Source organism: Oryctolagus cuniculus, chromosome X, assembly GCF_964237555.1.
Source record: "Oryctolagus cuniculus chromosome X, mOryCun1.1, whole genome shotgun sequence".
NCBI lineage: Eukaryota > Metazoa > Chordata > Mammalia > Lagomorpha > Leporidae > Oryctolagus > Oryctolagus cuniculus.
The window spans coordinates 38,157,444-38,178,525 of NC_091453.1; the positions used below are offsets into that span (position 1 = coordinate 38,157,444).

General features: G+C 41.0%; 1 protein-coding gene and 1 pseudogene across 2 annotated transcripts in view; both read right to left on the reverse strand.

Annotated features, from left to right (window-relative positions):
• The window catches only part of FAM120C (family with sequence similarity 120 member C), a 110,970-nt gene that overhangs the window by 43,311 nt on the left and 46,577 nt on the right, over positions 1 to 21,082 (reverse strand). For both annotated transcript variants that reach the window (XM_002720026.5, XM_051827134.2), the window contains exons 5-10: positions 13,636 to 13,735; positions 12,601 to 12,677; positions 11,877 to 12,157; positions 10,872 to 11,151; positions 9,545 to 9,716; positions 910 to 1,159 (exon numbers count right to left, since the gene is read on the reverse strand). In XM_002720026.5, the coding sequence (XP_002720072.2) occupies positions 910 to 1,159; positions 9,545 to 9,716; positions 10,872 to 11,151; positions 11,877 to 12,157; positions 12,601 to 12,677; positions 13,636 to 13,735 (1,160 nt within the window). The remainder of the gene's footprint in view (positions 1 to 909; positions 1,160 to 9,544; positions 9,717 to 10,871; positions 11,152 to 11,876; positions 12,158 to 12,600; positions 12,678 to 13,635; positions 13,736 to 21,082) is intronic.
• LOC127484859 (cytochrome c oxidase subunit NDUFA4 pseudogene) lies at positions 2,917 to 3,411 on the reverse strand (annotated as a pseudogene).

Consider the following 21,082-nt stretch of genomic DNA (forward strand, 5'->3'; position numbering starts at 1 on the left):
GTGTTTTGTGTAGCTGCTTGGAATGTCTGCATTCCATATCCGAGTGTCTGGATGTGAGCCCTGACTGTGCTTCTGAATACAGATTCCTGCTAACACATACCTCCTGGCTTTGGCCTGACCCAGCCCTGGCTGTTGTGGGCATTTGAGGAGTGAACCAGAGGATGGAAGATGTCTCTGTCTCTCTGCCTTTCAAATAAAATGAATATCAATTTCAAACTTTTAAAAATCAGTATCTGATGGAACATAATCCAGCAGTCAAGAAGACTGAATATGGCTAGATCTCAAAAATAACACTGAGGGGCTGGCATTGTAACACTGCAGCATAAACATCTGCTTGTGACATCAGCATCCTATATCAGATTGCAGGTTTCAGTTCCGGATGCACTGCTTCCAATCTAGCTCCCCACTAACGTGCATGGGAAGGCAACAAAAGATGGCCCAAGTGCTTGGGGCCCTGCCACTCATGTGGGAAACCAGGATGGAGTTCCTGGCTCCTGGCTTCGGCCTGGCCCACACCTGGCTGTTGTGGTCATTTAGGGAGCGAACCAGGCAACAAAAAGTCTCTCTGCCCACTCTCTTTGCCGCTCTGCCTTTCAAATCAACGGATCAGTCTTAAAAACAAACATCAGGTCAAAAAAGTAAGAAAAAAATTGAGATGTGTAAGCACAATACCATTCATATCAAAAATGGGGAAAAATGACCATATGAACAATAGTATGTTCTGTGCAAACACGCATGTTTAAGTATACACTTGGAAGGACACATACCAAATACTCAAGAATGGATGACTTATGGGTAATAAGGAGGAAGGAACTGGATCAGGAATAAGGACTGAAATGGACAAAAACTAAAGAAAATCAAACACAACAAGGGTCATGGAACTGGCCACCTCCATGTCACATGGCTTACCTGAGCACACAGCACATGAGCAGCAGATGGGTGGGGACATTAGCTGGATTGAGCATGCTGGGCGTGTCTGACTTCATACAGGCCAGGAAGGCCCGCATTCGTCTGTTCTTGTCTTCAACCGCTTTGCCTAGCCAGAGCTTCTTGAGGTTTGGGCAAGTCCATTCCCGAAATGTCAGTGCAGACACAAGCTCAGGGGTTTGAGGTGACTTCCCTTTATAGGCAGACCACTCTTTGAGGATCACAGAAGGAACTGGAAAGAAGAAATGGTGGAAACATGGGCTCTAAGATAACCTCTGAGTATTTCTGCAGTCGGTCACAATTCAGAAGATCTATCGCATTTCAACCTTTCTTAATTTTTTTCTCAGTAGTTTTTTTTTTTTGTGTTCTATTTTTGATTCTTCATTAACAATAATTACTCCTATGTTGGGGCTCTAGTGTGACATTTCAATACACATATATAATGTATCACTATCATTTTTATTGTTAGCAATAGTAACAGCATGCATAGCAAGCATTACCTGCTTGATACACATTAAGTACTTTACATATATTATCTCACGAAATCCTGAGAGAATTATTATGACAACATTATCAAAAACATGGTGTTCATTTTGCAGATGAAGAAATCAAGGCTCAATGTCACACAATGCTGAACTACTAGAGTGAGCATCAAGTGGGAGGGTGTGGGTACTCTCTGTCTCTATGCCTCTCAAATATACAAATAAAATGTTAAAAGAAACTCATTTCTTAACAACATACACCAGGCTGGGCAAAGAAAGATGTAAAAAGAATGTAAGGAATTTCACGAAATTCTCAAAACTCCAACATCTTTTAGATTTCCGAAGGTTTATCAGGACCAGGCAAACGTGTCTTCTATCTGCTTCTAGGATGCATGAGGCTCCTAAGCTGGAGACCCAGGAGTCATCCTAGCGTCTTCTTTCTCCACCTCCTCCACATCTGTTTATTATCAAGGTCCTGCTGACTCTAGCCTCTTATTACTTCTATCTGTCCCCTTGTCTTAATCACAACAAATACTGTAATGGTTCGGGTATCATCTTTTACTTCACAAGAGTCTCCAGATTGATTGTTCCTGCTTTCAGCCTGTCTGGTCCCCCTCATGTCCATTGCTCCACAATCACTAGGGTTCTCTTTTAGAAAAAAAGTCTTAATTTGAAATAAATACAGATTCACAGGGCATTGCAAAAATAGTAGACTGAGGTCTTACGTACTCTTCACCTAATTTCCCCAATGGTTAGGCTTTCAATAATCATAATGTCAAAGCCAAGAAACTGACACTGGGACAATATGTGTGTGTGTGTGTGTGTGGTTCTATATTTGTAGATTCATGTGACCATCACGGTAATCAAGCTACAGGACTATTCCGTAGCCACACTATGCTGCCCCTTTACAGCCACACCCAGTGCTTTCCAGCACCATCTCTGACTCATGGCAATAATAATCGGTTCTCCATCTCTCCCATTTGCCATTTTGAGAATGTTACACAACCAGAATCATACAATATTTGACCTTTTCAGATTGACATTTTCACTCAGCATAATGCCCTCGTGGGTCATTCCTGTTGTTTAATCAACAGTTCATTCCTTTTTCCTGATTAGTATTCCATGGTATGAAAACGTAACACAGTTTAACCATTCACCCTTTAAAGAATATCTGTGTTGTTTCTAGCTTGGGCTATTAATAAAAGTGCTTTGTGAACAAGCTCCTGCATGAAAAATAAGTCTTAATTTCTCTGGAATAAATACCCACCCAGCTAAGTGCTGGGTTGTATGATAAGTTGATTTTTTACTACTGGAAGGGACTGATGAATTATCTCCCCAGGTAGTGGTATCATTTTGTATTCCTACCAAATTTTGTGAGTGATCCAGTTTTCTACATCTTCTTTGGCATGTGATTTTATCATTATCTTAGCCATACTGAAAGATATGTAATGATACTTCGTTTTACATTTTTTCTAAGTTTCATATATTTATTAATCAGTGTAAGAGACTTCAAAAAATCACCAAGATTTCGAGTATTTAGAGAGGAAATATTTCCTAGTAAAGTAGAAAGTTGCATGGATGGCGCCTGGAGTACTTCCATTCTAAGCAATTTTATGGTGAAACATGTAATTTAAAAATCTGGACCTTCATTCTTCAGTTTGTTGTAATCCACATTTATTGAATAGAACTTGTATTGATCACTGGGACCCACTTTGTTCTACAAGGTGTTCTTTCTATCCCCAATGACATCTGGATTGCAGTGTCAGATGCATAACATACAACACTGCTCATACAACTTTCTATTTCTCTAGAAATATAATACTGCTCTAGTACCTCTTGCTCCAACAAATACCATGAGGGGGATCAAGCTTCGATGCTTCTTGGCCTTACTGAGGATCTGGTGGAGAATGTTCAGAGCAGAAGCCTCCAATCCGAAATGAGAAAACAAATCTGTTAGGTCTGGGCTTGGGCAATCCCTGTACCAAGGTTGTTGAGACACCCAAAGTCACCCCATTGTGGTTTCAATTTGTATTTCTCTGATGAATAATAGTGTTAAATATATTTTCACATCTCTTTATAATGTATTTATTTATATTTATTAGAAAAAGCACAGAGAGAGAGAGAGAGAGAGAGAGAGAGAGAGATAGATATTAATTGATTTTGATCTTCCATCTGCAGATTCACTCCCCAATGTCCACAATTACAGAGGCTGGGTCAGCCCAAAGACAGAAGCTGAGAATTCAATTCTCCCATGAGAGTGGCAGAAACCCAAGTACTTGAGCCATTACTTGCTGTCTCCTGGGATGAGCATTAATAGGAAGCTGCAATCCACAGAGGAGCCAGGACTAGAAGCCAAGCACTCAAATATGGGATGCAGGCATCCCAAGCAGCATCTTACTGCAGCACCAAACACCCATCCCTTTTTTCACATCTTTTTCAGTGAAAAATCTATTGTATTGTCTTTTGCCAATTATCTAAATTATACTGATTTTTCTAAAAAAAATGTTTACTTTTCTGGGTCAGTGTTGTGGCATAATGCATTAAGCCACTGCCTGTGATGCCAGTATAATATATGGGTGCCAGTTTGAGACCCGGATGTTCCACTTCCTATCCAGCTCCCAGTTCATGTACCTTGGAAAGCAGAAGATAGCCCAAGTCCTTGAACCCCTGTACCCATGTGGGAAACTCAGATGGGGCCCCTGACTCTGACTTGGCCTAACCTCAGCCACTGAGGCAATTTGGAGAGTGAACCAGCAGATGGAAGATCGCTCTCTCGCATATGCTCGCTCTCTCTCTCTCTCTCTCTCTCCCCCTCCCTCCCTCTCTCTCTGTAACTCTTTCAAAAATACATTACAAACATTTTTTTAAAATGTTTGCTTTTGAGAGTTCTTTATATACTTTATATTCTAGTCTAGATATATGATTCTTGTTTATTTATGGATGTCCAGTTGATTTACCACCATTTAACAAAAATTCTCCTTCCTCCAAAGAAGTACCTTTATAGCTTTGTCAAAAATCAGTTGGCAATGGGCCTGGTGTTGTGGCACAGTGGGTTAAACCATCAAGAAGACTCAAATTAATAAAGTGAAAGATGAAAAAGGTGATGTAACAACAGATACCATAGAAATAAAAAGAATCATCAGGAATCACTATAAACAGCTATAATGTCAACAAATTGGAAAATCTAGAAAAAAATGGATAGATTTCTGGACACATACAATCTACCAAAATTGAGCCATGAAGGCACAGAAAACCTAAACAGAACAATAACCAAGATGGAAACTGAATCAGTAATAAAGACCCTCCCAACAAAGAAAAGCCCAGGACCAGATGGCTTCACTGCTCAATTCTACCACATTTTTAAAGAAGAATTAATTACAATTCTTCTCAAACTACTCAAAACAACTGAAAGGGAGGGAATCCTGCCAAACTCCTTCTATGAGGCCAGAATCACCTTAATTCTTAATCCCAGAAAAGATACAAAAAAAGAAAGAGAACTATAGACCAACATCCCTGATGAGCATAGATGCAAAAGTCCTCAACAAAATACTAGCTAATCAAATCCAACATCAGAAAGATCATTCACTTGGACCAAGTGGGATTTTCCCTGAATGCAGGGATGGTTCCACATATGCAAATCAATAAATGTGATACATCACATAAACAAATTGAAGAATAAAACCATATGATTATCTTAATAGATGCAGAGAAAGCATTCGATAAAATACAATAGCCTTTCATGATAAAAACCTTAAGCAAATTGGGTATGGAAGAAACATTCTTCAACACAATTAAGGCAATATATAACAAACCCATGGGTAGCATCTTATTAAATGGGGAAAAATGGAAATATGTCCATTAAGGTTCAGAACCAGATAAGGATGCCCACTTTCACCATTGCCATTCAATATAGTTATCAATCTCAAAATTTTAGCCAGAGCCATTAGACAAAACAACAACAACAACAACAACAAAGGGATAGAAGGAAGTCAAATTATCCCTGTTTGCAGATGACATGATCTTATATATAAGGAGTCCAAGGGGCTGGCATCATGGTGTAGCAGGTAAAGATATTGCCTGCAGTGCCAGTATCCCATATGGTTTCTGGTTCGAGTCCCAGCTGCTTCTCTTCAAATCCAGCTCTCTGCTACAGCCTGGGAAAGCAGCAGAATATGGCTCAAGTCCTTGGGCCTCTGCACTCGTGTAGGAGACCTGGAGGAAGCTCCTGGCTCCTGGCTTCAGATCAGCGTAGCTCCGGCCAGTATGGCAATCTGGGGAGTGCACCAGAGGATGCAAGACCCCTCTCTCTCTGTCTCTAACTCTCTGTAACTCTGCCTTTTAAATAAATAAATATATCTTTTTGAAAAAGGAATCCAAAAGACCCCACGAAGAGACTACTGGAACTCGCAAGAGTTTGGTAAAGTTGCAGGATATAAAATCAACATGCAAAAATCAACACCTTATGTATACACAAACAATGACAGCACTGAGAAACAACTTGTAAGATCAGTATCATTCATAATAGCTAAAAAAAACCCTTAACTATCTTGAAATAAATTTAAGCAAGGATGAGAAACATCTCTACAAGGAAAATTATAATACATTAAAGAAAGAAATGGAAGACACATAAAAATAGGAAAAAATTTCCATGCTTGTAAATTTAAAAATTTAACATAATCAAAATTTCCATACTACCCTAGGTAATTTACAGAATCAATGTGATCCCAATCAAAATACCAACAACATTCTTCTCAGATCTAGAAAAAGTGATGCTAAAATTCATACGTAAACAAGAGATCATGAATAGCTAAAGCAATCTTAAATAAGAACAAAGCTGGAAGCATTATAATATCAGACTTCAAGACATATTACAGGGCAGTTATAAATAAAACAGCCTGGTACTGGCAACAAAATAAACATGTAACCCAATGGAAGAAAAAAGAATTCCCAGAAATTAATCCACACATCTACAACTAACTGATTTTTGACAAATGAGTTGAAATCAATCCCTGAAGAAAGGAAATCTTTTCAAGAAATGGTGCTGGGAAAATTGGATCTACACACATAGAAGAAGGCAACAAGACCACTACCTCACACCTTATACAAAAATCAACTCAAAATGGATCAAGATCTAAATTTATGACCTGATACCATCAAATTACAAGAGGAAAACATCAGGGAAACTCTGAAAGACATTGGCATAGGCAAATACTTCTTGTTAAAGACCCCAGAAGCCCAAGCAATAAAGACAAAAATAGACAACTGGGATTACATCAAGCTAAGAAGCTTTTGCACTGCTAAAGAAACACTCGGGAAAGTGAAGAGGCAACTAACAGAATGGGAGAAAATATTTGCAAACTATACAAGTGATAAAGGATTAATATTCAGGATCTATAAAGAGCTCAAGGAACTCAACAACAACAAAACAAACAATCCAGTTAAGAGATGGGCAAAGGACATGAATAGGCAATTTTCAAATGATGAAATACAAATGGCCAACACACACATGAAAAAATGCTCAGGATCACTAGCCGCTAGGTAAATGCAAATAAAAACACAAATGGGGTATCACCTCACCCCAAACAGAATGGCTATAACCCAAAAATTAAAAAAAAATACAGTATTATCTTCTCATTCTGGGCAGCAACAGTGATTCACAGCTCCCAGTCATGTGATCATGAAGATAAACATCAAATATTCTACAGTGTACTGTGTTGCTAAGCTATGATGTTCAGTAAGTGCATTAAATACATTTCAATTCATGTTATTTTAAATTTACAATGGATGTATTGAGACATAACACTATCCTAAGTCAAGAAGTATCTATATTTTTATTTTCATTCAGAATAATGTGTTTATTTCTTTCTCTTGAGATTCCCTCACTGACTCATAAATTATATACATATGATTTGTTATTTTTCCAAGTATTAACAGATTTTCTTGTTACCTTTCTGCTATTAATTTCTAGTTTGATTCCAGTGGTTTAAGAATATACTCTATATGATGTCTGAAATTATTGTTTGCATAGAGGGGAGAGTGAGAGCTCTCAACTCTTGGTTTACTCCCCATAAGCCTGCAATGGTTTGGGCTGGGCTAGGGGAAAGGTGGAAGCTAGGAACTTAATCCAAGTCTCTCAAGTGTGTGGCAGGGGCCCAAGTACTTGGGCCATCATTTACTGCTTTCCCAGGCACATTAGCAGGGAGTTGGATCAGAAGTGGAGCAGCCTGGTCTCGAACCTGCACATATGGGATGCTGTCATTGCAGGCAACAGTTTAACCTGCTGTGCCACAACACAGACCCCAATCTCTACATTTTAATTGGCATATACTACTTACATTTAATGAATCATTGATATATTAGGCTTAAATCTGTCATTGTAATTTTTCTATTTTTTATTTACCTGCTTTCTTGTTCATCCCTTCCTATGAAAAACTTGAACTAATTTTTTAAAAAGATTTTTATTTATTTTACTTTGAAAGTCAGAGTTACACAGAGAGAGGAGAGGCAGAGAGAGGGAGAGAAGTCTTCCATCCAATGGTTCACTCCCCAATTGGCTGCAACAGCCAGAACTGCGCCGATCTGAAGCCAGGAGCCAGGAGCTTCCTCCGGGTCTTCCCATGCAGGTGCAGGGGCCCAAGGACTTGGGCCATCTTCTACTGCTATCCCAGGCCACATCAGAGAGCTAGATCAGAAGAGGAGCAGCTGGGACTAGAACTGGTGCCCATATGGGATGCCGGTGCTTCAGGCCAGGGCGTTAACCTACTGCGCCACAGCGCCAGCCCCATGAACTAATTTTATAATTCCATTTTGATTTATCCACACAGTTTTTGAGAGTATCTCTTTGTATATCCTCTTCAGTACATTTTTTAGGTATTAAATTATATATACACGGTAGGTCTTGTGGTATAGTGGGTTAAGTCACCTCTTGAGATGTCTGCATATAATACTGGAGTGCTGGTATGAGCTCTGACTCCTCTGCTTCTGATCTAAATTCCTACTAATGTACCTGGGGGGGGGCCTAGGGACTTGACTTCCTGTCATCTACATGGGAGTCCTGGATGAAGCTCCTGGCTCCTTTTGACCATCTGGGGAGTGAATCAGTGGATTGAAGATCTCTTTCTCTGTCTCTCCCTCTCTCTTTGTAACTCTGACTTTCAAATAAATAAATACATAAATCTTTTTTTTAGAAAGTCTTATGTTTTAGCAGGTTTTTTCTGACACCATTCTGGTAGGTGAAGTGGAACACTGTCTAATTACTGGCAGTTGTGAGCACAAGTCTTGGCTCCTGACTTGTCGATACCTCCCCAGGAGGAGAAGTTGAGGGACCTCATCATAGACTGGTAAGGGTAGAAGTCCAAGTTCTTCCTCTGGCATTTCTGGTGGGAGTGGGAGTGGCTCACAGGTTTTTCTATGATATTTGGCTGGAGTACAGTGGTTATTATCTAAAATTTTTCTGTATTGTCAGGTTACTCTTTTAGGTCCTTCACCCAGAGAAAGCAGGCTTTTTGGAGGACTTTTCTTGTCGGAAGCTGTTGAAATTTCTGGGATGCCAGCTCATCATATACCCAGTCTAGGATATGTGAATCAAAAAGAAAACCCAGGAAACTCATCCCGGTACTACCATGTCACACCTAGGGTCCCCAAATCTTCAGCCGGTCTGCCTTTTCTTTTACCTCCCAGAATGTCTTGTGCTCATTTTATATATAATGTCCTGGACTTTTAGTTCTACTTAGCAGAAAGAATAGGTAGAATTACATCTGATATACTCCATCTTCCTGGAAGCAGAAATCTAGAGTGTTCTTTTGAATAAACTAATTTTACTTTGTCACTCTGCAGCTTAAAACTACTTGCAGGATCAAATCCCAAAACAAAGAACTCACAGAGGAGAAACTGTGTCAGATATGCCTCTACCTTCTCCAAGCCCAGTGTGATTCTTTTAAGTAGAAATCACTCAGAATGCTTGATAACTGCAGAGTTGGGCTGCACTTCATGCATTGCTCATACCAATATGTATTCTGGTAATGACGCATTTTCTTAAAGATTGCTCTACAACCAAAGGGATGATGCATCTGCACAGAACATTTCTACTCCGAGTCAAGCAAGGAGAGAACTGTCAAAGCAAGAACTATACTTACTTTCCACAGGCAGTCGCCGCCGTATGGCCAGGCGTTCCATTTTCCGCTGTGTCTCCGCCAGACTAAAAAGGACTCCATACACATACTGACGAGCTGATCGGAACAGGAGAGCAGCTGGAGGTAACTCCATGTTACACTCATCCTCAATACATACAGGGATCTTAATCTCACCCTAATGAGAGAATAGTAAAGGGAAAAGAAGAAAATCAGCCACATCAAGATTTAGAATTGAGCTGAGAAAAACAAGCAATGAATTGCAGGCTCTGCAACCTGTCTACATTTTCTGTTTGTATTCAGACAGAATTTCAAATGAAAAGAAGCTGTAAGAAACCCAGCTCACCACAGCCAACTTTAAGCTATATTCTGGGGTAGGCATTGTAGCATAGTAAACTAAGCCTCCGGCTACAGTGCCGGCATCCCATGTGAGCGCCAGTTTGTGTCCCAGCTGCTCCTCTTTTGATCCAGCTCCCTGCTAATGTGCTTAGGGTGGCAGTGGAAGATGGCCCAAGTGTTTGGGCCCCTGCACCCATGTGGGAGACCTGGAAGAAGCTCCTGGCTCCTAGCTTCAGATTGGCTCCCCTCCAGCCATTATGGCCATTTGGGGGAGAGAACCAGTGGATGGAGGACCTTTCTCTCTGTCTCTCCCTCTCTCTGTCTATAACTCTACCTCTCAAATAAATAAAAAATAAATATTTTTTAACAAAAAGCTATATTTCATTTTTTAAAAATTTACTTATTTATTTTAAAGGCAGGATTACAGAGAGAGGGGGAAACAAAAAGAGATATCTTCCATATGCTGGTTTACTAACCAAATGGCTGCAACAGTTGGGGCTGGGCCAAGCCAAAGCCAGGAGCCACTTGGGACACATGCATCCCATATCAGAGTGACAGTTTGAGTCCCAGCTATTCCACTTGCAATCCAGCTCCCTGCTAATGAGCCTGGGGAAGCAGAGGAAGAAGGTCCAAGTGTTTGCGCCCTTGCCACGCACAGGGGAGACCCAGATGTAGGTCCAGCCTCCTGGTTTCAGTCTTGGCCCAGCCATGGCTGTTGCTAGCATCTGGGGAATGAACCAGTGGGTGAAAAATCTCTATCTTTCAAGTAGATAAAAATAACATTTTAAAAACTATGCATGGTTCTTGTCTTGTAGGGGCCTAATTTACTGTACAGTCCCATCTCCTGGTGGTTTCACATCAACCAGCACACTTGGTCTTTGTTTATCTCCCTTCAGATACCAACGATGTGCATTTTCTCTGGTTACCTATGGTCCTAGAAAGCATGAAGTACAGCATTAAGATGCAGGAGGTGGATGCTGCTGTGTGGTCTCACCTTAGTGAGGATGTGGTAGATATAGGGGTACATAAGACCCCTGCGATGTCTGTGTTCAGCAACCCGCAAGACTTCTGGTGCTACTGGAGGTAAGGGTGGAATGGTGATGTCCATGTGGTTCCTCGTGGACATAGACAGCAGAGATGGGATGTGGGGTTCACCATCACCTAGGCTGCCTTCTGAAACTCCAGCATCAACGGGCTGTACCCAAGACTCTCTGTCACCATTGGGATCTGTCCATCCAGGCTGCTGCTGAAGCTGAAGTGCTTCTGTGATGTGACTATAAAAACGCAGAAAGACAGTACAGAGATAAAAGGGAGGTTGACAGATTTAAACTCAAGATGCCCATTCTAATCCCAAGGAATCACACAATGGCTCTGCAGGTCAGGACGCTGAGTTAAGCACTCCACCTGAAATCTTCCCTCTTACTGCCCTCAGGGCTTCACGCACATCACACTGAGTCCTTTCCACCTTCTAAGAGGCCAGGCTTAGAGGCTGCTAATGTTCTAAGAAAAATAGTTACAATTGCAACCTCAAGGCAATTGTGTGTCCCAGGCAAAATATGCTTAGAGCACTAGTAATCTAAGAAGAAACACACTAGTACAAAATACTACTATTTCAATCCTCAGAATGCAGTCTTACTTATTAAACAACAAAATTAACTACTCAACTCTATAAACTCTTTTTTAAAATATTCAATCTACCTAATCTACCTCTGCCACAAATTAAGAAGTGACAGCCACGATATCCAGTTTGTCCATTAGCAGGGCTTCCCTAACTACCCATTTTGCTGCCTCTTGCCTCAGTGGCCCGGATGTCTGAAAATTACTACACACACCGGCTCCGATGAGCATGAAGTGAGTAAGCCAAAAGGAAGGTTTTCCATTTTGCTTTCTTAAGTGGAAATACAACAATGCACACTCTCCCACATCTCTGGCCAAGTTTGCAACAAATAACACAGATGCCTCAAAAGTCTTTTCCCATGGAGTCTATACTCATACTTACTCAGAGCTGCCTCCATTTGGCTCATCACCATCAGAGGAAGAGGAGTGGGAAGAGTCTGGTCCCAAAGGAGGTGAAGCTTTGGAAGTCAGGTAATTGGGAAACTGAGATGCAGAGGAGTCATAAGAGACAGCCCAATTGGCAAAGGGGCTGTCCTGCAGCACGGGATCCTCAGAGAAAGCACGTGAGTCCCCCAAAGCATGGGGAGACAAGAGAAGAGATGAGTTGGGTCCCATTGGGAATGGTGGTGGATATTTCATTTTCTGGGGCACTTGGTGAGAAAACTAAAGGACAAAACAGACACAAAAACTATTTAACATTTTACTAGGCTCCAAGATGCGTCCCTCAGAGTTTGCGACATAGTAGATGATGCCAGTAGCAGGGATTGTTGAGATACAAAGTGCCTCCTGAGAGGAGTGAGGAATAATTTCAATAGAGATGTATGAGCAGATTCTACCAGAAGCTGGATAATGAACCTGCCCAGGTGTCCTAGAACCATTTTCTGACATTAGTTCATCTGTCTCTACAATGTCCTAGTGGTTACTGGTTTGGATGCTATCTTTACACAGTCTGCCAGCCTCAAGTTAAGAATGTGACATAGGCTTATGCAGCCTTGGAGGTCCGACAACACTGAATCAACCTCACTCCTTAACTCAAGATTATAAAAATTGGGAAGCAATCTGAGTAATGTGAACGAATGCTCTCAGACCTTCTAGAGGATACTTACCATTGGCTTTCCCGCAGAAATGGTGCCCATTTGATTTCGTGGAAGGGGAGGATTTCCAAGTCGATTATTCCGAAAGCCTGAAGGTAAGAGAAAAGACCTATACTTCATTCAATCCTAATAATTTTAGCATGCTACATTCTGCTAACCCACTATCACATGAACAGTTATTCATATATAAATTTATGATTCATTGAATAGCTACTATGTGCCATGCCGAGAACTTAATGTAAATTATTTCAGCTGATAACAACCCTATAAAGTAAGTGTCATGAGCCACATTTTATACAAGTGTGAGTTGCCAAGGTGACACAGCTGGCAAGCAGCCAAGGTAGAATTCTAACTCAGTTCCCAAAGACAGAGCTATTTTACATATGTCAGGCAAGAATGGGGGGTTAGCACGAGCAGGAGGACAAGCTAAGGAAATAGCAACTATATCCCATCTATAAATTTGAGAAATCACGAACCTTTCCTTTTCTTTTTTTAATTTAAGGTATACAGATTTCATGCGTTTCATATACACAGATTTAGGAACATAGTGATACTTCCCACCCTCCCTTCCTGCCCACACATGATCCCACCCTTCTTCCTCCTCCCTCTCCTATTCCCATTCTTATGTTTTACAAAAATCTATTGTCAGTTAACTTTATACTCATGAGATTAACCCTGCAGTAAGTAAAGAGTTCAACAAATAGTATAAAGAGAAAATAAATACTGTTCCTCAACAGACAAGACAAGGGCTGTTAAAAATCATGGCATCTCAAAGTGTCAATTTCATACCTATACATTATATTTTAGGTACTCCATTAGTTACCACAGAGCAGGGAGAACATATGGTATTTGCCTTTTGGGGACCGGCTCATTTCACTAACATTTCTTATGTTGTAACTCTTATGACATGGAAATCAAAAGAAGAATGCCTGTCAAACAGGAGGGCACAATACAAACAAATGATTCCATTCTGGCCCCAGAGTTCCTGAGAGACCAACTCAGTTTCCCCTGTAAACAAAATAGTTTTGGGTCAAATGGAAGCCTTACCTAGAAATGAGGGAGCCACTGGCAGCGAAGAGAGTTTGGTTGTGACTGAATAGTACTCAACTGCTTTCTTGAATCGTTCTATTTTATCTTCTGTCCTGGACTGCATGATAGAACATCAGACTTTCAGAAGCAGAAACAATATGAGAGTGTCTGTTTCATATAACTTATAATCTGGGAGTCAAAACAGTAGCAGAAATCAAATAGTTTTAAAAACACAAGAGAATGAATTTCCACTTTGCAGAAAAAACAGATAGGAGACAGTATTATAGGACATAAAATGAAAGCCAGTTGGCATTGAGCCTAGCAGTTCAGATCTCTGTGTCCTATAGTGGAGTGTCCGGGGTTCAATTCCTGGCTCTGGTTCTTGACTCCAGCTTCCTGCCAATGCAAATCCTGGGAGGCAATGATGACAGCTCAAGTACTTAGGTTCCTATCACCTATGTGGAACACCTGATTGAGTTCCTAGCTCCTGGCTCCAGCCCCAGCCCAGTCCCAGCCACTATAGGCAATTGAGGAGTGAAGCAGTTCTCTTTCTTTCCTTCTCTCTCTGCCTCTGAAATAAATAATAATAAATTTCTCTTTTTTAAAGAGAGAGAGAAAGAGAGAGACAGAGAGAGATTGAGATCTTCCATCCACTGGCTCACTCTTTAAATGGCCACAACAGACAGGGCTGGGCAAAGGCCAAAGCCAGGAGCCCAGAGCCTCATCCGGGTCTCCCATGTGGATGCAAGGGTCCAAGCATTCAGGCCATCTTCTGCTGCCCTCCCAGGTGCACCAGCAAGGACCTGGATCAGAAGTGGAGCATCTGGGACTCAAGCAGGCACCCACATGAGATGCCAGCATTGCAGGCTGTGGATTAACCCATTACACCACAATTTCAGCCCCAATAATAAATTTCTTAGATAAAATGAAGTTTACTTACATTTTCTGCTATCTATAATGATCACATGATCATTAAAAAAAAACCCTAGGGATTAGCAGGAAAAATTATATTGTACCACTATCCAAAGATATTTTGTTGTGCTTCCTTACAGTATTTTTTTTAAAGATTTATTTATTTATTTGAAAGGCAGAGGCAGAGAGAGAGAAAGGTCTTCCATTCTCTGGTTCACTCCCCAAATGGCTGCAACAGTTGGAGCTGAGCCAATCCGAAGCCAGGAGCCACGAGCTTCTTCTAGGTCTCCCACATGGGTGCAGGGCCACAAGGACTTGGGCCATCTTCTACTGCTTTCCCAGGTCATATCAGAGAGCTGGATCAGAAGTGGAGCAGCTGGGACTCAAACCAGCGCCTATATGGGATGCCAGCACTGCAGGCAGTGGCTTTACCCACTATGCCACAGCACTGGCCCCTTACAGTATTCTTTTAAATGAACTTTTTGTTGTTGAAGTATAGCCGTTCTATTTTATTACACCTATGTCTAATTTTGTGTCTTGATTTTATCATATTAAACTAACCTATCTAAGTAATTTTGTGGTTTTGGGGTTTTTTGTTTGTTTTTAAAGATTTATGTATTTATTTGAAAGTCAGAGTTACAGAGAGAGGAGAGGCAGAGAGAGAGAGGTCTTCCATCCGATGGTTCACTCCCCAATTGGCCACAATGGTCAGAGCTGTGCCAACCCGAGCCAGGAGCCAGGAGCTTCTTCTGGGTCTCCCACATGGGTTCAGGGGCCCAAGGACTTGAACCATCTTCTACTGCTTTCCCAGGCCATAGCAGAGAGCTGGATTGGAAGTGGAGCAGCCTGGTCTCGAACCAGCGCCCATATGGGATGCCGGCGCTTCAGGCCAAGGTGTTAACCTGCTGTGCCACAGCACCATCCCCCCGCCTAAATAACTTTAAATGGTTGCATATTTCACCATCATGAATGCATCATAAATTATGTAACTACTTTCCTAATATTTAACATGTAACTAATTCTCACATTTGGCTATCATAAGTCATGCAGAGGCTGGGCATTTGGTGCAGTGCTTGTCACTGGAGACAGCTGCATCCCATACCAGAGTGCCTGGTTCAAGTCCTGGCTACTCTGTTTTTGAACCAGTTCCTTCTAGTGTGAATCCTGGGAGGGAGCATGTGATGGCTCAAGTACTTGGGTCCCTGCCACCCACATGGGTGATCTGGATGGAGTTCCGGGCTCCTGGCTTTGGCCTGGCCCAGGCCCAACAATTGTGGGTATTTAGGAAGTGCAACAGCAGACGGGAGATCTCTGCCTTTCAAATAAATTGAAAATAGATACATATTTTAAAAATATGTTATGCAGCAAAGGGTATACACTGTCCATTCAAGTTATTTGTGTATTTCAGGCAATATCCTTAGGAAGAAAACTTAAAAAGGAAATTATATTAGTTCAAAAGGTATGAGCTAAACCCAAAGTACTGAAACATATATAAAACCACAATGTGACACCTTTACACATCTACCAGAATGGTTACAATGGAAGGCTATCAGTATGAGGCACCTTCAGGGACATGGACTAACTGGAACTCCAGCATACTGCTGGTGGGAGTATACACTGGTACAGTTTGGAAAACAGTCTGGCAGTTTCTTACAAAATTAAACATGTCCTTTCCTTTTGGCACAACAACCCTACTCCTGTGTATCTACCCAGAAGAAATGAGCACATATATCTACCAAGAAACATGAAAGAATATTAACAATCCCTTCATTTAAAAAAGTCCCAAACTGGAAACAACTCAAATGTATATCAACAAGAGAACAAATTATGGTAAAATCATACAGTGGGATACCATACAGCAATCAAAAGAACAAAGCACTGATACACACAATAATATGTATAAATCTCATCAATACTATCATATTGGGTAAAAGAAGAGAGATACAAATGAGGACATATAAAGCTTAGCTATCTAATCTATGGCAACACAGGTAAAAATTACTGTTTATCTCTTGTAGAGGGGGAGGAAGGGCTGAGAAGGGGCCTTTTTCACTTGTCATGCTTTTTCCACGACTATTTAGAAATCTTTCTATTTTATCAAATGGAATGTAAGACTATGCTATCCTATGTCATTTTTCATGATAAATCATGCTCTCATAAGCATATGTGTATATAAATCTCTTGGGTTATTTCAAATGGAAAATTCCTAGACGTATAATTACTAGATCAAAGGGTATGATCATTTTTAGACTCTTGACACATGGTACTAAATCTCTTTGCAGAACAGACACCTCAAGTTCTATTGCTATCATCAACATATGAGAATGTTCAGTTCATGATACAGCCCAAAGTTTGAACAGTTTTAGAAAAAAATAATTGACTATAACAAATAGTGTTTGCTTCTTGCAGAAAACTTAAAACACGTAATACAAATTTTGGGGAAACTTACAGTGTCATCTCTCAGAGACTGTGATTGCTAGTACCCACAGCTATATATCGTGCCAGCCTTCTTTATTTGCATGTATGCGTGCATGTCCAGAGGAATAAAGATCTCCTAGCCCTCCAGCCTTACTCAGAAACAAAAATCTGTCCACCTTCTCAAACAACTAGACTTGACAGAATTGTTTGAAAAAAAAGGGCTCCAAATCTAAAGAACATTTGCAAATGACAAACTTAGGGAATGATACTTATGTGATTGAACAACACTCTATCGTAACAATGTTCCCTTACCTATTTATTTATTTATTATCTCATTATACTTAGTAACATCTACAATTGAAAACTATCTAAAACAACCCAAATCATACAGAGTCTTCCTTAATATCTCTCTCTGTACCCACTCCCTTCCCCAGATGTGAGCAATGGTAACAGTTTACGTAGATGTTCTTTCCTAAGTTTTGCTATGTGCTTGTACATATAACGTATATAGGGTACCTCAAAAAGTTTGTGAAACTGCACAGATACCTTTTATTTTCGTTATTCCATGAAATTTTTGAAGTGCTCATGTTTATATAGATGCCAACGTGGGTTTTACTTTTTTCCACATAAGTGAAATCATCACATTTCATCACATCATCATCTTTCTTTTTCCATTAAATAATATGAAAGGGCTTTAGAAAGTTGGTGGAAATGGAATAAAAAGGTAAGCTTAGGAGTAGGCATTTCATGTAGTGGTTAGGATGCTGCTGGGGCAGGCGTAGCATTGTGGCACAGCAGGTTAAACCAGTGCCTGTGATACCAGCATATCATTCCATATAAGCAACGGTTTGAGTCCCCGCTGCTCCACTTCCAATCCAGCTCCCTGCTAATGTGCCCTGGGAAAGTAGCGGAAGATGGCCCAAGTCCTTAAGCCCCTGCTACCCATGAGGGAGAGCTGGATGGAGTTCCAGGCTCCTGACTTAAGCCCGACCCAGTTCTGGCTGTTATAGCCATTTGGGGAGTGAACCAGAAAATGAAAAATCTCTTTCTCTCTGTCTCTCTCTCTGTGTAACTGCATTTCAAATAAGAGAGAGACATCTACAAATGCAGTCACAAAAATTATATGGCAGAGTTGAATAATTAAATTCCTGACTTTATGGCAAGAGGACTGAAAAGGGAGTGGCTCAATGATCAGGAAGTACTGAAGAGATCACAGAGATGGAACAGCTCAAAAATCAACTAAACAAGCTTGGTTATGAACTCTTACACTCACCCCCTGAGCTATCAATCTTACAATCAACAGCAGAACACGGATTTTGAGAAACCAGGGGAGTAGGCATCTTGGCCTCGCAGGGTAAACTGCAACTTCCATAATGGAGTGCCAGTTCAAGGAGCTGCTGCTCTGCTTCTGATCCAAATTCCTCCTAATACACCTGGGAAGGCATCAGCTGATGGCTGAAGTAATTGAGCCCCTGCCACCCATATAAGATGGAGTTCCTGGCTCGTGGCTTCAGGCTGCCAAGACCTGCCTGTTGCAGCCATGTGGGGAGTGAACCAGCAGATGGAAAATCTCTTTCTCTCTATTCCTCCCTCCCTCTGTCATTCTGCCTTTCAAATAAATAAATAAATAAATCTATCTCTTAAAAAAATAAGGAGAGGCAGAGATAGACCATAGACCCAGACCAGGCACTAACTAGTACATGCACGGGCACTTCAAAAAGTTTATAGAAAAGCAGAATTAAAAAGACACTTTTGGTGACAAAAACTTTGAAATTCGTGCAGTTTTCCACAACACACAATTTCCATGAACCTTCTGAAGACCTTTTGTATATGGAGTTAACACACCTATATCTGCAAAGGCCTTATAAAAAGCACTTCCATTAAAGCACAGCCCACAGAAGGATGCTGAGATCCAGTGATCTGAACCTAAGTGGGTTGTCTGCTAAACCAAAACTATCAGCAGTCCCCACAGAAGAGAGAGGAGCAGCTGCCTTTTCATTTTGAGTGTGGCAACACCCTGACTTAAAAGTAAAATCGCTGTGGTGCAATGCGTTAAGCCGCCATATGCAGTGCTGGCATCCCACATGGGCGATGGTTCAAGTTCTGGCTGTTCCAGTTCTGATCTAGCTCCCTACTAATGTACCTGGGAAAACAGTGAAAAATGGCCCAAGTCCTTGGGCATCTATACGCACGTGGGAGACCTGGAAGAAGTTCCTGGCTCCTCCTGGCTTCAGCCTGGCCCGGCCCCTGCTTTTGCAGCCATTTGGAGAGTAAACCAATAGGAGGAAGATTTCTCTTTTTTTTTTTTTAAGTTTACTATTTGAGAGGCAGGGTTACAGAGAGAGAAACAGACAGACAGAGACAGAGACATAGAGAGTGGTCTTCCATCCAATGGTTCACTCCCCAAATGGTCACAAGGGCCAGAGCTAGGCCCATCTGAAGCCAGGATCCAGGAACTTCTTCTGGATCTCCCTCGAGGGTACACAGGCCCAAGCACTTGGGCCATCTTCTACTGCTTTCCCAAGCCATAAACAGAGAGCTGGATTGGAAGAGGAGCAGCTGGGACAGGAAACGGCGCCCATATGGGATGCCAGAGGTGGAGTCAGAGGCTTAACCTACTATGCCACAGCACTGGCCCCATGGAAGATCTGCATTGGTCTCTCCTTCTCTTTCTCTCTGTAACTCTTTCAAGTAAATAAACAAATCTTAAAAAAATAAACAGATCAACACAGTATACAAAAGTATAGACCAATATCCCTCATGAAATTAAACATAAAAATGTTCAATGAAATACCAGCAATTCAGATTCACTAATACAAAAAAGGAATAATTCATTAGAACCATGTCCTGGGAATGCAGCATGGTTCAATATTCAAAAATCAATCCAAAATATTAATGGACTAAAGGACCAAAGATGAAAAACAATATGATTCTATCAATAGATGTAGAAAATGTACTTGACAAAATATACCACACAGCACACAAGGAATGGAAGAGCATTTTCTCACTTGGGGCCAGTATTTGGCATAGCAGTTAAGATGCTGATTAGGACACCAGGGTCTCACACTGGAGTACCTGAGGCAGGTTCTCAGCTCTAGCCCCTTTTTCCAGCTTCCTGCCAATGCAGACCTGGCTCAAGTTGCTGGGCTCTTGCAACATATGTGGGAGATCTGGAATGACTTCCTGGCTTTGGCCCCAACCCAGCACAACTGTTGTTGGCATTTGAGGAACAAACCAGCAGAACACTACATGTTTGTTCTCTCCCTCCCTCCCTTCCTCTACCACTCAAATAAAATAAATCCAAACTGTAAAATAGAATTTTTTCAGTCTGATAACATACATGTACAAAATAAATAGCTAATATCATACTTAATGATGACTGAATACTCTCTCTAAAGATCAGGAACAAGACAAGGATATCTACTCTCAGCGTTGCTATCCAACATTACTTGGAAACCCTAAACAGCACAGTAAATCAAGAAAAAAAGGCATACAGATGGTAAACAAAGAAATAAAGCTGTCCCCATACACAGACAATATGAAATCTACCAAAAAACTCTTAGAAGTAATGAGTTTGGAATGATCACAGAGTATAAGGTCAACGGAAAATCATATTCCTATATATAAGCAATGAACCATCAGAAATGGAAATAAACACAATATCCTTTATATTAGATACTTACACATGAAATACTTAAATAGAAAAATATATACAGGGCTTATATGTTTAAAATTATGAGAGTTTTACACAAAAGAAATCAAGGGACTGGCAGTGTGGTGTAGTGGGTTAAGTTGCAGCCTGCTATGTCCACATCTCATATGGGTGCCAATTCCTGTCCTGGTTGCTCCACTCCTAATCCAGCTTCCTGTTAATGTGCTTGGGGAAGCAGTAGAAGATGGCCCAAGTGCTTGGGAAGACCCAGAAGAAGCTCCTGGATCCTGGCTTCATACCGGCCCAGTTCTGGCCACTGGGGCCACTGGGAGAATGAACCAGTGGGAGGAAGACCTCTCTCTCTGATTCTTCCTCTCTCTCTGCTGTGAGTGTGTGTAACTCTGCCTTTCAAATAAATAATTAAATCTTTAAAAAAAGAAAGTAATCAAAGAAGACCTCGATAGAGAGGCAAACTAAATTCAT